The sequence below is a fragment of the Athene noctua genome, chromosome 3, assembly GCF_965140245.1.
Source record: "Athene noctua chromosome 3, bAthNoc1.hap1.1, whole genome shotgun sequence".
In the NCBI taxonomy this organism is placed as follows: domain Eukaryota; kingdom Metazoa; phylum Chordata; class Aves; order Strigiformes; family Strigidae; genus Athene; species Athene noctua.
In genome coordinates, this window is record NC_134039.1 from 85,164,345 (window position 1) to 85,181,181 (window position 16,837).

The following is a 16,837-nucleotide window of genomic DNA, read 5'->3' on the forward strand; positions in this document are numbered from 1 at the left end:
GATATTCAGTGCCTCCTGATAGCATTATCCTTTTGCTAATTGAAATTCTGTCCTAAGGAAGAAAAATTAAAGATTTCCAAATGGGGTAAGAAATAACAAGGCAAAAAAAAAAAAACAAAAAACAACTAAGCAAGATTCTGAGGCAGTTCCCTAGGCTAGAAATCTGGAATGATGTTTTGTGCCTTTCCCTTACAATCAGCTTCCCAAAGGGGCAGAATTATCAAATATTACATGGGATAATTTAGTAATTAAAGAATTTATATATGTATATGAAACATCACAATGCTGATCACAGGGCACAATCCAGTTTGCAAAATATTTTTCTGCTGGAATTCACCAAGACGCTTGCTGCTTTATTACGAGTTGGCTTTTTTTAGAAGATTGGAAAGTTTTTAATCTATTTTTTCCAGATGTTTTGCCTCACAACATTTCAGGGTTTACTATACAGCTCTCATTTTTTTCGCCTGATCAATTTCTTTCTCTGTCTCTCTTTCTCCCTAAATTTTAGTATGTGATTTTTGAGAATGTGAATGCAGCAGAGCCCTTCACAGCACACCACTACTGCACTTATCTCCATGAGACAGCTTGGAAGAACATTGAAGAAGCCTCAAGTGAGGAGCAGGAAGACATTGGAGTGAGGCAACTTTAGGAGATGGATGGAAAACAAACCACAAACCAATCAATCAACCAAAAAACTCAACAAAACCCAACCCTCAAGGATTCCATCTGACTAAGAAAGCAGAAGTTGAGATGACAAACCTTGCCATCTTGGTTGGCCAAACTAGGAGAAAAAAATCTGTAGCAGAGTATTAAAATACAAACACCTGTTGTTGAAAACCTCCCTTCTCATGGAACTCAGGAGAAGCGTAATTCTCTTATGCTCTGCCCAATGACCTGCTTTTCCATGAGAAATTTCTGAACATCAGAACTATGTCACTGACTTAAATCCCACATATGATCCCTCATATATTTTCATTTGGGTATTTTTGCCTGGTGAAACCAGCTTCTCCATGTGCTAAGACTGTGTTTTCAGAATCATTAGCACAAGATACCCTCAGAATTTGCACCACTTGTCAGGAAAAGCCTTTCCAAGGGTTCTGGAGCTGCTGCTTAAGTCAGAGCAGCATGAACCCTTTAGCCTTTCAGCTTTAAACTCACATAAGCAGTTAAGCCATCTCAGCTTAAATAAACATGACAAGTATGCTACTGATTTTGCTGTGGTTTGACATCGGTAACTCCTTCCTGACTTAAAGGGAGTTTGTGATCATTTATAGCATAAAATATATGAAGGGTAATGAAAATGACAGAGAGTATGAGGAACGGTGCCCTGCCATTCTCATGTACAGATGCCCAGCACTTCCAAGTTGTGCTTCTTGATCTATCACATCACATTTCTAAATTCAGTAAATTGTGAAACTTCTGGTGGAAGGAGAAGAGAGGATCTTGATAGAGTGTAAAGTGCTCAAGCCTAGTTTTTCTTACCTATGCACCCTGACCAGCTAGTCTGTTAGAAGAAGTGGTATAATCTAACACATCACCTGAGCTTTGGCTTAGCAGATTCTAGTCCCAACTTTGTGTCTGACCCTAGCAAATCATTTCCCTTCTGGAAGATCCAACCGTTGACTCAGGTTGACTTTTCTCTTTCTGAAGTTGTGCTGAAGGTTTTTTATAACACTTGCCAGCTTCAACTTACACAGGTTTCACAGTCTGGCTGTTTATCCATCACCCAAGCTCTGGGAACCATGGACCAACTCCACAGTTCAGGCTGCCCAAATGGGCCACAAACAGACCAAGGTTGGAATCACTCAAACTTGTCTCACTGGTAATGCTGAAATGTTCCAGACTGGTTTTCTGTTTTGCAGGCTGAATGTCTGCGTGTAAAAGCCAGCAAAAATATAAAGGGGTGGGCCTCCCCTGTATCCCCTAAACCATCAAAGAATGTAATTAAGGGAAACTACCTTGTTTGGCCCAACTTGAAAAGAACCAGCACAGCACTTCCATTCAAAAGGTTTAACATGGGTTAGATGTTTGCAATATGGCTTGTGCTAGGGAATGGTTTGTGGATAAAAAGAAGTGAGAAGCAGACTGACTGTTGCTCTTACTCTCCAGGAAGAAGGGAAGGGGATTGGATGTGAGTGGTTGAGTGGCAGATTGGTCTGTAAAACAGTGACCACTTTTATGTCTCTATTAAGCAGGAAAGGAAGGAGGAAGAAGATTAAAGGAAGATGGGTGGGGAATGTGAGGAGACACGGGTGAGCCTGGAAGCATCATCCTGTGAAGTAAGAGATGGAAGAACAGCAGGAAAAATAACGGATTTACAGCCTGACACCCCCGCAGATTGCTCCTTGCATTTGTCCTTTTGCAGACAAACAGACCCTACTTGAATTATGGGGCTATAACTCTGTTTGTGGATGGTGGACGGGAAGAGGGGGGGAGGTTGTGAGAGCTGTCTGGTGGTTTATGACCTTCCCAGAAACCCTTGATGGAATTCCAGCCCCATAACTCACAGCTGCCTCTTCTGGATCTAATTCACCGGAGGTCTCTGATGTGGTAGTTGAGATCGAGTTCGGTGTTGTGTTTTGCCCCTGCTGGGGAGTTAATCAGATTGCCTTTGTTAATCCAAAGCAGGGCAGTTTTATGAGACAGTTTCCCTGGCGAGAACACTCTGGTTTGCTTGGGTACTGTGAAAGCAGAGAGCAGACCTAGGTACTGTTAATGTAATTGGATCACTGTCTGCAGCCTTCTTTCTTTCACAGTCATCCGTCAGAAGGGAAGAAGAGGACCAGAGCCATGGCATGGCTGTCTAAGTGACCCTGGTGTCTTGAACCCTGGAGGTTTTCCATTTGGCTGGCCCTGGTGACATCCAGGGTCTGTAAGCTGCCTGCAGGTCTGCCCTGTACTGCAGATGGTGAGAGACCTAACTCAGGACATGAGATCTAGCTCATGTTCATGCCTGTAGACCGGCCACATTACGAAGAAAACCAGGTCCTAACAGTACCTCAGAGTCTGTACTCTGGTGCTCCTCCAGCAAAGGGTAGCACTTTAGGGACCAACTTGACACCGTTCAGCAGTGTCTGAGGGACAAAGGTGGGCTGTCTTGGGATGTATCACTTGCTCCAGTGAATAGATTTCTCTCTGACATCACCTCTGCCCCCAAAATGTTATGTTTCAAAATTCAAGTTGAACTTCAAAGCCAACCACAATAATTTCGTAGGGTTTTCTCCTATCCCCACACACAAGCCCTGAACAGGAAAGCATCACACTCTCACAGTCATAACAGACTGAACTTTTAAAGAAGCTCCTTTTCCAGTATTTTATTACAAACATCTCCTGTCCCAGTAGACCCTTTTCCCAATATGCCTTTCTTGGGTCTAGCTCTGAATATTTGCCCCAGTAAAGAAACTAAGAGCACATAGGGCAGAGGGAGCCAGGCTGAATGAAGTTTTACCCATGAAGCTAAACAATCCCTGGTACATGCTCCTCCCATAAGTCCCTGGGCATTCTCTGGGAGACGTTTCGCTGGCACTGTCCAAAATTGTGCTGGGGAGCATGCTAACGGCTAAACATCACAAACAATTTCAACATAGTGCTTGATACTCCACCTTGGCCTTCTTTTATTTACTAGCACAGATGTAGCCAGGAAAAACATAATGCCTGGTGGTGTTATCTGCTTGTCATGTTCCTACCCATAAAATGTTTGTGTGTCATGAATTGTGACTAACGGGTGATCCTCTTGCCTGTGTTGTAGGAACAAGGGCTGCATCCCATATGGCGTACTGAAAGAAAGCTGGCCTGTGGAGATGTCTTGGCATCATGTTCGGTTTTGGGAGTTATAAGGTCAGTGAGTACATTTCCCATTAGAATTTATGAGAAGGCAGGAAATTCAAAGAAGCAAATAATAATAAAAATAAAACAGTTATTCTCCTTTCTTTTTCTTTTTTTCTTTTTTTTTTTTTTTCTTTGAACATCTTAGCTGAAGGCAAAATACCAAATTGATTCCTGCTTTGCTCCCAAATGCTTGCTGGGTTGTGGGAACATGAAGCAAACCACAGAGGAGTTCAGGGCTCTGCTGCACATACAGCAACAGACATTCCCTTTCCTAAAATAATTACAGCAAGAAAGGTCAAAACAGACCCACTGGTGGGATTCATCCCACCTGGCTTTAGAAAGGCATAGTGCAACCATCTGCAGCTGGGCTGGCTGCCCCCATCCTCCCTAGGGTCAGCAAGAGGAAACCAGCATTTACCTTTGTCATTCACTGATCTATTTTAGCCATCGAGGCTGCAATGAGATGAATCGTATCCTGAAAGGAACGGTCGGTGACTGTGCAGGGAGACAGGACAACTGGCACAGAGGAAAACGCCCACAGCCGCTCCAACACCTCTCCAGCATGAGAAGGGGTTATTTTGCAGAGATCCTGCTAGGATGGGTCTGAATATAACCTCACTGACCCCAGAATTTTTTTTTTTTTTTTTTTTTTTTTTTTTGCCATGCAGTGTGCTGGCACACCTTGATACTGAAGGTAGTAGATCTCTGCAGGGCAAGGGACTCAGCTGTGGTCCCCATCACTCTCACCACCTCAGTGAGGATAATGAACCCGAGACTGACCACAAGGAAGGGAGTCACTTCTCCAAGTGGTATCCAGTGGGCAGGAAAGAGGTGATGCTGGAGTTAAACTCTGCTGAACCAGAAAAACCTCCAGGAAGGGGACTGGTGAGGGGAACAGCTTAATACGATGCAGGCAGCTGAACCTGTGATGTGTCAGAAAGCAGGGTGAGGGGACTGGGAAATAATAAAGGCAAATTGAATGCTCTCCAGGTTGCTGGAAAAAGTCCTTCCCAGCTGACATCTGGGATTGCTTTGGGAATCTGAGCTGCAGACCGGCTTTGAGCTTTCCCCTGAAGATTGGCTCCTTTGCCCTGCCTTCTCCCCTGCAGGGTTTTCAAGGGACACTTGGGGGATATTATTTACACTGGGGATGTCACAGAGCTGAGGCGCATGGTCACCACTTCCTCAGTGGAAGAGCTTGAAGGAGGAATGGATTGAGATGCCAGAAATGGCCATCACTTCCCAGGGACAGTAAAAGCAGGTAAGCTTTGAAAATGCCTCTTTTCTGTAGCTTGGAGATGGGAGAATCCAGCATGGGCAGAGAAACACCAATGATCTTACTGAAGAGATGGGAACATGGCTTATGCTTGCTTTATAAATAACTGGTTGGCCTTGAATATCCAACTTAGCCCATTTGGGAGCTGAACGGAGATATTTCAGAGGCTGAAACTGGACGAAGTGGCTGGTGCCTCCAGCACCGTTGTGCTTTCTCTGTCATGCACTTGCAAACAGAACCAACAAGACCTGAGCCAAGGTCTCTCCAGAGTGCCCCAGCACTCACCACACTGATTCCCTGTCCTGTTGCAGACATATCCATGCCGGAGTTTTATTTCCTCACTCCTACCCTTGCAGCTCGCGTTGAATAAATAGGTAAATTCTCCACTAAGCAGTAGCAAGCCCACACATGTAATCCCCTTGAAAGCAAACATTTTGAGCTTAGAGCTGACAACAGGGAGTTACCACAAGCCTGGAATCTGTTTGTTTGGCTCTGCTAAGTAATTGCAGCCCCATTTAAAGCTTGGAAGGCTGTTTTTGTGGGAATAGTTGGTGGTGTGTTGTTTCCCTGTCTTGGCACTGAAGACAAGAGGAAACTGTGGTCCAGTAGGTATCAGATATGAGGTTTAGCTACAGGACCACAGAGCAGGTCCCAACCATGCCCTGCACTATGGATTCTCACAAACATGCAATACACTGCTGTGTCCAACTACAAAAATAGTCACTGGGGATTAGTACCAGGCAAAAATAAGCTGAAGACACCCTAGTTTTACCTCTGATCTGCCGTGTGACTGCAGTCAGCTCATTTCACCTCTTCGTGCCTCAGTTTCCTCCCCACCTCGTCCTTTCCTGACAGGTCTCACTGACGTGGAAGCTGTTATTTCTACAGTGACACTCTCTGTTTATGCAACGTCTGGCAGAGACTCGGCCTAAAACTACTCTTGTGTAAATGTTAAGTACAACCACTTTGTCTGGAAGGAAGCTTTTGTGAGATATTTTAGTTCAGGTTTAAAAAAGACCCCAAAACCCAAAAGGCTTCCTAACTCTTTTCTTCAGAGTTGTTGGATTTTTCCCTAAATATACTAATAATTGAAAATAGCTGAACTCTGAAGCATTTGTTTGCACACAAAAGTTTCTAACATCAGTTCCTGCAACTCACCCTTCTGCCTGGAGGGGTCTGATGGGTGATATCTACACAGGCAACGCACTGCTGTGACCAACCAACCTGCTGCTGGAACGTGCTGGCAGAGTGATGTGAGGCCTTTTGGGTGACAAGAACTTTTCCTCTGCTGTGTCCCAAGGAGAGGCTGGACGGAGATGTCTCATTTCCATGGCTGGATGTGGTCAGCCCGTATGCTTCTCATCTGTAGTACACAGACACTTGCTAAGCAGTAGAAGCCTGAAGCCTATTGTAAAAATCTATCAGAGCTTCATTTGACTCCATTCCTTTATTGAAATCCACTTTTTTACTTGCTTTCCATGCTCTCTGTTGAGCTGAAATTTGTGGAACTGAGTTCAGCAAAAAGGTGTTTGCTTTCCACAAGCCTTATATTAGCACCATGGTCTGCAAAGCCCATGAAACCTGCCAGCTGTCTCATTCTCCAGTGGGTGACAGAGGCTTAGCCCTTCAGGGCATGGCAGGAGTTCACCAGCTCCAGGGATGCAACCCCGACTCTGTTCCTCTCTGCTGAGTGAAATGGAGGGCAGTGGCCCCGGGCTAGCTGGGAGAAGGGAAGCAGGGAGAAATTCTGGGAGCATACACAGGCAGAGGTAAGGATGCTGATGCCACGTGCCCAGCTCTTGGGATAAGAGAGGGCGAGGGGAACGCGGGACACAAGGAGGAAGCAGGTACAGGGCTCTGACCTCCTCTGCCATGTGTCATCGCTGTGAGAGTGGTGAATTATGAAAGATGGTGGTTTCAGTAATCTCCACAACCATGTTCCCTTTCCACCTCCAAAGGGACCTGGCTCTCCTTATATCAGTTTGGCTTTTCAAGAGCAGGGTCAGTGAAAAAATCACCTATGAATCTTTTATCTCCAGTTCGCCTTCAGCTGAGGTGTCTCAGGTCAAGTTTCCTGTCCTTTGGGTACATGATGAGGCTGATCTGTTAAACCATGCAGACCCGTGTCAAGGCAGTGCAAGCCCCGCCTGCGCTTGGCCAAGCCCATCATCAGTCCCAGGGAATCTGACCTCCTTCATTAAAGATTTACCTGTTCAAAAGACAGTATCATAAGATAATAATTGTAAGGTAAGGGGAGCACAGTGGTTGGGGAGCAGACATGGGAAAGGGAAAATGGATTTTCCCCTCTTGCTTTAAGTTAAACTATGTAGAAACTGGAGTGTCCATCAGCTGTTCCTTCTCACCACGTGTGGGAGGAGAGACGGGGTAGGAGAGAGGGGAGGAGAGAGGATGCCTGGGGAACATCTTATGCTTTGAAGCTACATGCTGTGAAGAGAGCCCATGCTTGGCAGCGGGAGGGCTGCAGATCATCCCACAAGCAGCTGATCCTTCCCTCTGCCTTGGAGAGACATCCAACTTCTGCCTCCAGCCAAAGATATAGATGCTGAGGATGGATGATTTCTCCTTATTTGCATGGCCAACCTACAAGCCAGGCCGGCCTCAGCAGCAGCCTCAGGCCTGGCGTGACATCCTGGGGACAGAGAAGCAAGAGGGCTGGAGTGTTTGCTTGGCCACCTAAGACTACCTGTGACTCTCAGGTTTGAAGTCCCGTGTGATGATTACCGCTCTAATGTAAAGGCCAAGAAGTCAGAGGCTGGCTCCCACTGAGGACTTTCCTTTAAAGAGCCATAGGATATGGTTCCTTCAGAGAGTCCCTGAATTCATGAGCTTGCCAATCGTCTTCCAAATGTACAACTAATGACACCCCAAAAGCAAATGGAAAGGAATAATCTCTCTGGAGCCCACCTCTCCAAGGGAAGGGAGGGAGGGAGGGAGGGAGGGAGGGAGGAAGGAAGGAAGGAAGGAAGGAAGGAAGGAAGGAAGGAAGGAAGGAAGGAAGGAAGGAAGGAAGGAAGGAAGGAAGGAAGGAAGGAAGGAAGGAAGGAAGGAAGGAAGGAAGGAAGGAAGGAAGGAAGGAAGGAAGCTTTTCAGAGTCATTTGTTGACAGAAGTACGCCGATGTCCAAGCCTTTGCCCTCTGTACTAGTAGCTGGGCTCTGCCCAGCTGAACTCCACTTCCCACCACACTTCACCTGCCCGGCCAACGGACATGAGTGTGAAGCCAAGCCCAGAACGTCCATGTGTGCTGACTTTCCGGAGGAAATTCTAGAGCATGTACTGTGGATGGTGGGAGAGCCTGAACTTGGGAAAGGGCTCGTATGGTGCAGATGTGAAGTGGACTTGCTTTGAGCACTTACATGGTGTCCAGTCTCATCCCTCCCCTTCACTTGAATTCCCTCTCTTTGGCTCCGTTTGGTCACAGGAAGCAGCAATCACAGCCTGGGGGATTTTTATTTCTTTATTTTTTTTTTTAATAAACTTTATTCTATATTACAAATAGGTTTTTTTTCTTTTTTGTTCTGGACTGCAAAATAGGAATGCCTTATATTTACATACACAGGTATACAATTAATTATAACAAAGGTACAGAAGCTTTGCCTTTACCAAGTAACAACGGGATTCCAATTTAAATAGTATAGATTTTATTTATTTTTTAACTAGGATCAATTCAAAAGAAAATCAAACCAACAACAACAACAACCTAAGAAAAAGGATCCCAACCTCCTTTCTAATGCTGTCTTGACATCTCTTTGAGGCTGTTAGTAACACTGTAGTGAAAGGATGTGTCTTTACATTGATTTTTGTATTTAAGGTGGAACCTTTAGCAAAACAGAGAATGAGACTTCTGGGCTCATGTGTATGTCCAAGACACAGGGTCAGACACTAGGAAGGGTCTGTCTTGTGACATTAAATAATCCAGTTGCCTCTCATCTTGATTCCTTGGGGAAAACAATGGGAGCATTTAGCTAGCACCTAGTCTCTCTGCTTCCTTACCCCACTCTGGGATGGAAAGTGGGTTTTCTCCAAGGACTGGAGAAAGAGCAGCACAGAATTTTTAAAAAACACCAAGTTTCTCTTAATATACTTCAGAAAGGACTGCAAGCTTGGACACGTGCCTTGATTTCTCCAACTGGCTCTTGTGCCTCAGTCTATCTGAAAGTAAACAGTAAACTCTCCTACGGCGAAAGGCTCCCTTCAGAGTCAAGTAGCCACACCAACTCACACTAGTAAGAGAAGAGAATGCTGAAAGAGACTAAATGTCCTGGTTTTTTTCCCATTTTCCACACCCAGGTTTGTTTTACTGAGCTTCCCTTCACACTGCTCTCTGCTGCGAGTATCTTTGAGGTGATCTGTTTCCAAGCAGAAAGAAATTTTCTTGAGGTAAACTCTCTGTTTTTAGAACAGAAGATTAACACAAAGAGAAGCGCCAATGAACAAACAACAACAACGACAACAACAGAAATCACACACATGACAGTTCGATTAGACTAAGCAGCTTTATATCCTTGCTGGGGTTTTTTTTGGTGGTTTTATTTTTTCCAAGTGTAAATTTTTTATTTTATTTTGACATCTTTCTACAAATTAATTTGTTGCTGTAAGCCTGTGTTCCCTTGGGTGTTTCTCTAACAATGTAATGAACTGAGCCATCCCAAATAAAACACAGTTGACAAGCTCCGTTTTCAAAGCATTCTCTGCAAAACTGTTATCCCCTGTAAGACAACACAACCTTTTTTTTTTTTTGTAAGAAGAAGCATTGCACAGTGGCAGAGGTGAGGGAAAACTGCAGGACTCCACAGACCGAATGATGACTCTGAAATGGGAACAGCACTGAGTGCAAAGCAGAAAAACTCAGGCTGTGAATGGCCAGGAGGCTGAGGTGCACACCATGACGTTTCACTTGCTTCATCAGTTGCCTGCTCCATACCAAGTTTGCCTGGCAAGAGCTAGGACAGCCCAACACCTCCACTTGCTCTGGAGAACAACTGTTTTACTACTCATCAGATGCACAAAGTCATCCTGGAATCACTGAGGCTATGCCAACACTTCTCTACCCAACAACTGTCATGGTGAGGGATGTCAACATAGAAACACGGTCTACTATGAGCCTGTAACTGAACACAGCTCCCTAGTTTGGAGAAAGAGACCCACTCCTGGGCTCCCCCGGTCATCCCAGGAGAGCAGGTTATCAGAGGCTCAGAGACGTTTAAACAACACCACGGATTCGAGAGCTGGATTTTTATACTGATTTCCTCATCCAAGAGTGGGGGATATGCCAACTGTGTTCCTGGATGCAATTTCTGGTGAGATCCCCAAACCCGACACAAACCTGGTGGGGCCACAATGCACATTTCTGTACAGTGCCCTCTGTCGGGGTTCTCTAGCTAAATGCTGAACCAGGAAGTAGAGAGGGACAAAACCCACCTTGTTGGGACTGACAGGGTTCTGCCAAAGTGCTCAGCTGGTCACGGCATCTTCCCACATCGGCAAAGGCCACCCTAGAAAGCATCAGCTTTCTATGGATGAACAAAGCTCTTTCTTACACACTAGAGCTTTCCTCAGGAGTTTTCAAGGCAGGACCAGTTTTCTTCCTCTCTCTCAGTTCTTTTACAGTGCCAAGCTACCTACAATGACAATGGTCCACACTATCAGATGAATCTGCTTCAAGAGTAATTCTTCTACAGGCTGCTGGGAAGGCTGAAGCATGACTTGTTTTATTGATGCTCGGTGATGTGAGAGAGTAGTGCTGGTCATTTCCAGCAACCCAGACTTTTCTTTTTGGTGTGAGATGGTCCTTGGACTTAAGAGTCCTTTGTGGAGACACAAATGTATGCCCTGCTAAGAGGAGCCTGGGACTCAGTCCTTTCAGGTTTCCAAACTTCGTTTGGAAGAGTCTTCCACATAATAGTGTCTCTTTCCAAAGCACTTCACTAAAGCCTTGGGGAAGGACAGATATATGTTTTGTGGTTTGGCTTACGTTAAAACAAATTCCTCTTAACTGTTTTGTGGTTGGGTTGTTATATCATAGGAATCCTGGATTTTAGGAAATGTGGAAGGGATATGTAGTCTTTGTGTTGGCTGACTCAACAGTGAGACTGGCCACTGGACTCTTAAAACTCTATTTATCAGTTTTCAGTTGCATTATTAAAAATAATGATGACAATTACGTGATTTACTTGGTCTCTCTCCCTTCATGGCAAACACCTTCCTGTGGGCTAATGCACAAGATCTGGAAACATTCATAATCACTTTTCAATTAAAACAAATGCCAACCAAAATTCCGCTGGTAAATTTTCTTCATGTTATAATGATTGTTTATGGTCTCCAGTGTCAAAGGGGTGTGGTAAGACAACTGCAGTGGTAAAACTACAGATGAGAAAGTTAGCAAAGCCCTCTTACCTAACAGAGTGAGGCTGGTGTATGCTGGATTGGACCAAACCTTCAGATACGTTCAGAACAGAATGAAGAGTGGGAAGAGAAGGACTGAGGCATGTTGGGAGAGGAAGATGCCCTTGGGCGGATGTATTTCTCCTTTTTGGTAGTTCTCTCGTGCTGTCTGTTCGAATTATTTACATAATTATTTACAGAATCATCTAGGTTGGAAAAGACCTTGAAGATCATCCAGTCCAACCACTGACCTCACACTGACAGTTCCCAACTACACCAGATCCCTCAGCGCTACATCGAATGATCACAATCTCTAGCACCATCTTCCAGAAAACATGTAGCTTTTCCCACAACAGTGTTTACTGGAAGGTTCAGTCTGCAAAAGCACATGACATGATGGATGTGTCTCAGCTCAGCGTGTCACTGTTAGGTGGGTACACTCACGGGGAGGACAAGATGTGTTTGCAGAGGAACTGTTCACCTCTTGTTTCTCTAACCCAGCTGCGAAGTCCCAGACCAAACTCTGCACTGAAGAAATAATCATAGCTCTCTCAGTAGGACCACAGAGAGTCTTCATGAGTTCCCCTTCCCCACTGACGATGGTGCTGCAAGTGTTAGCATTCATTGTCATGATTGCAGTGTTTGAGAAATACCCACAAAGATCAGCCAATCATCTGGCCTATTCTGGATATTAGGAGCTTGTCCATTGATTTCTAGGGACTTTGGCTCCGGTTGTGTCCATGTGGCTTGAAAAACAGTGTGGCGTACTGTCTATTGGACATTTTTAGTCAAGGGTGGAAAGAGAGGTGGGGGGAAACAAATCAAAGGAAGAGGAAAATAACTCATCCATGTTGTAGTAGGGCTCATTCTTCTGCTTGTGTCTTTGTTTTCAGTTGTATTTTACATGCACTTAAAAAATAGTTAGCTCAACAGGTGAGGCTGGGAAGAAAGATGCCAAGACCTCTCATAGACTGGGGGATGCTGGGATAGTGACTGGAAATGGGGAGGGCACTGAAGGGGACAGAGGAGGAAGCCCACGCATTTACATCACGATTCTGGCACATTTTCCAAACGAAAACCTAAACCAGATCAAACACCAGATAAAGAAAAACAAGAAGAAAAACAAGGAGGAGATGAAAGATAAGCAAAATACAGATTTTCTTTCAAATCCCGGGGACGGGGGAAAGAAGAGGGTGGAGAAAAAAACGAAAATGCCTAAATGGGAACATGGGAAGGGTTAAGACACCAATCTCGTGGCACTTCCCATTTCCCTTAAGTGTTTCATTCTCAGTGTCTCTGAGGTGTTCAAGTTTTTCTTGAAAATATATATATATTTATATTACAGATGAAAAATGCCGTACCAACAAGAAGAAATAAAATAATAACAATGGTAAACAACCATAATGAAACAAAAACACAGACCTGAAAACATCAGAAAGAAACAGGGTGAGTCTCAGATTTCCCCTGTGGTGTTCGTCTGACTTCAGTAACAGTGCAGGATTACACCAGTTCACTTTGATACTTTTTTTTTTTTAAAAAAAAAAAAAACCAGCTTCTTCTTCCTTTCATGTGCGTGCGCATGTCCAGGCAGTATAGCCCATCACTCATAACCACTTCCCTCCAAGCCAGCTATTTGTCCTTAGACTCCTACAATCCAGCTGTGAGTACAAGGCATGACAATAGGGTCCATATTTTTTTCTTTTGTGGCACTTTGTTTGTCAAAACCTTTGGTTTCTTCCTTTTTTTTTTTTTTTTTTTTTTAATTTTCCTTTTTTATGTACTTATAAAAAATATTGTGTTTGTGTTGTTGTTGTAATTTTCTTACCACTGGCTCTGGTGGGACTTCCACCCCACTTTCACAGCCATAATCAATGGATCTGGAACATGCGCCGACATTACTAAATGGATCAACAAAACCATGGCAGAACCAACCAAACCCAAATCACCCCCAATGCGCAGGCCTCTTAAAAATGCTGAGATGTCCATAAGGTGCATGATGAGTCCATCAGCTCAGCAATCAAACAGAAAGCAAGCAAAATCAAAAGGAAATAACACGCACGCGCACACAGATATACACACACACACACGCACGCACGCACAAAATAATAATAATTATAATCAAGAGAGAAATGTCTGGGGTTTTAAAACCAAGACGTGTCCCTAAGTTTGCTGTTTCAATATGAATCTTGTGATATTCTCCCCACAGACACGTCCAGTTTTGGACTGCTGTTCTTTAAATGGTGTTAGAAAGACTTGCCTACGTGTGTATCTCCTTGGCTGAATGAAACCCGCTTGCTGACTAACTCCTGTTTGCACCACATCCCCCATTAGATGCACTGACCATCCGTCACTCTGAAGAGGTTCTGGTTTGTTAGCAAGAGGCATGAATAAAAGCAAATGCACTCATTCTGTAATCAATTTACACACCCTGTCTTTACCCCTTCCTCCCTCCAGGTGCAAAGTAGCTCCAGGTTGCAGCGCTGAGGATGGTGTGAGATGGATGTGGGCTGATTCACCGTGGCATCAAGCCACTCCTCCATCTGCTAGTAAGCTCTGCTCATTTCTGGTGAGATGAATCCAGACACAGCTTTTGCCTCCATGGTGTACAAGACCCTGAGGGTCTCCCACTCCGCTGAACCATGGTGTTATCCAGGCTGGCGGCTGTATGAACAGAATAGCCAAACGCAGAAGAGACACGGGAGCTCACTCCTCTTCGGTTGGCCATGAAACAGGTTGAGATGTTGTTTTGGAGGAGCTGAGCGGAGGATAGGACAGGGTAATCACCCACAGTTGTCCTGTTGGGACAGTGATCTCTGAAGGGATAGGAAGTGCAAAGAGAGAGCAAATCCTTCCCAGACAGCAACTGTGCCTTCAGCATGGCCTGTTGGTTCCAGAAATGGAGAAGAGGAAAGGCCAGGAGCTGGCACCAAAAGGCAGATGAGCTTACAGTGGTTCAGAGACCTCCAGAAGACATGCAGTTCGGCTGGGGGTACCTAGGTAGAAGAATATTTTGCAGTGTTTCATTTGGATTTCCTCCAAGATTTCCTTCCAAAACATGTGCTGACAATTCCTCTTAGGAGTGGCTTTGAAGGAAGGTTTTACCATCAGTCCTATGCACCACCTTGCTTCATGGCAAGCCCTTCAATATCCTTCATAACCTACGATGAAACAATAGCTTTGTTCCAGTTGAGGAAACAACATGGAAACAACTAACAGCTCTGAAAAAAAAATCCCTCTGGTTGTTTTTTTTAGGCCGAGCTCCTTGCCTGGAACAAAATGAGACTTTGTGGCTCTTGCTTTCCAGGCTGAGGTGGGAACGAGGGACATGCTGTGCTGTCCATTGCCAGAAGGAACAGAACCACCACCGTGATGCCACTGAGCAGAGAGAGCACTTTTGCCGCAGTGCTACAACCAACAGGACACAATGGGAAAGACGGAGGGGGACACAGGTCTCTTTGAAAAATAAGAATAACCATATGAAACACATGGGCAGGGGAGTTTTGGTCTCATCCTCCCCTCTTGACCCTTCCCCTGCCCCAAGAGAGCAGCTACACCGCCGTTTGCCCAGGCAGGTAAGAGCCACAATGGTCTCACTCTGGACGGAGCTGTGGCATTTTTGGGGGAGCCTTGGGGTTCCTCTCCCAGTGGGTCACTATCAAGAGATAGAGTTGCAATGGCTCTGCAGGAGAGGATCTCGATTTGCTCCTGCCCTCCAGGATCCCTGCAAGGCAGGCTGCCTTCCCTTTGGGGAGACTTTTAGTAATACTGAGTTCATTTTCATGTCCGCTCCAGAGGCTACAGCCCTTGGAGGGCAGTTAAAGCAGCATGACAGAAGTTACCTCCCAATTTCCCATCTGCAGAGTGATGATGTGATGTGGGGGGAGGGTTTGTGGGGTTTGTTTTGTGTGTAATAGTTTTTCTCTAGAGCAAAGGCAGAGGGGAAGCTGTGAAAAGGAGAGCTCCACCTGAAAGTCTTGATGTCCCCAGAGCCAAGATTCCTCTGCAGTCTTTTCTTTTAACCCCTGGGGCTTTGTCATTTTGTCCATAGACTTTGAAAGAGAAGAGAGGGAGAGAGAGAGAGAGAGAGAGAGAGAGAGGGAGAGAGAGAGAGAGGAGCGCTGTTCAGGTGACTCTGCTTACAGCCGATCAAAACTTGCACTTGGTAAAGATGATGATCTTGAGTGAGGCACGACTTGGTTTATCCCTCCCAGGGTGTCCCTGGCAGGACAGTTCTCAGCTGTCTATGCTCATGAGGGTTATGACTTGTTCAAGTTTGTAGGCAAGTTTCTGTTTCCCAGCCTGGTCATCTTGATCAAGGGCTCCCAGAATCTGGAAAAGGAGAGAGAAAGAAGGGATAGGGATTTTAATTTTATGGTTTTGCCCCAAAAGACTGTGTCCAGCATCTTATAGCAGCAGATGAGGGTTAACTTTCTCTACTGTAGGTCCCAGGTTTAGCTTAATTCATGCAGAGCAGGTCAGTCAGCCAGCAGGAAACTAGGCAGGCAGTTTGGGGTTGGCGTGACTAAATGCAGGCCACTAGATTGCAACCAATCAGATAGATTCTTGGAAATCAGTTATTTAGTAGCTTTATTCATTGCTTTGCCATGCCATTTGAGATGTCCTAAAGGGTCTCACCTGGTTTTCAACACACAGAACCATGCTGGTCATCTTTAAGTCCTGTGTCGTGCTTGCTGGACCATTCTTGGGTGCTTTAGGGTGTCTGTAATGGCGCTGGGCACACATGCTTAAATGACTTTTGGCCACATGTGATGCAGAGCTCACCTAGGGCTCCTCTGTAGCAAGCTAACATCTGACTATCAACTAGTGAAACCCAGCTAGATTGGATTGATCAATAAGAGGAGACAAAAGTAACAGGGATCTGGATGGAAGAGTACTTGGGAGACCAATAATCCCAGACTTTCCCTTTCCAGACCCCAGGCCTTGCTTTTCATTCCTTAAATCCATCATGCCCCTAGCCAAGATGAAGATAGTTATCTGTGACACATGCTGGGCCCTGGGAATGGGTGGGCTGTCCCACGGTCCTGCAACTGCTTTTCTCCATCCAAGGCTCTTACCTCCTCACTGTACTTGCCAACGTAGGAGTAAATCTCTGAGAGCGCACTCATAGTGTTGAACTCGTTCATATGCATGCGAGACTGCTCAGCCAAGTATGCGTTCATGTCCTGGTCACTGATTGCTGGCATTTTGGCAATGTCTGAATAGTACCTGAAAGAGATAAATAGAGGTGTTTCTTGAGAGGAGAGAGCACAGAGTCAGGAGATGAAAGCCACCAACGATAAGGAGAAAGAACACACTTAGCACACTCAGG

At 45.2% G+C, this 16,837-nt stretch overlaps 1 protein-coding gene across 1 annotated transcript in view; it reads right to left on the reverse strand.

The window, feature by feature from the left end:
* Positions 1-8,415: 8,415 nt before the first annotated feature.
* PLXNA4 (plexin A4) overlaps positions 8,416-16,837 on the reverse strand; it is a 462,846-nt gene continuing 454,424 nt past the window's right edge. Inside the window, exons 31-32 of the mRNA XM_074903539.1 lie at positions 16,584-16,734; positions 8,416-15,837 (exon numbers count right to left, since the gene is read on the reverse strand). Coding sequence (XP_074759640.1) covers positions 15,742-15,837; positions 16,584-16,734 — 247 coding nt within the window. The 3' untranslated portion in view covers positions 8,416-15,741. The remainder of the gene's footprint in view (positions 15,838-16,583; positions 16,735-16,837) is intronic.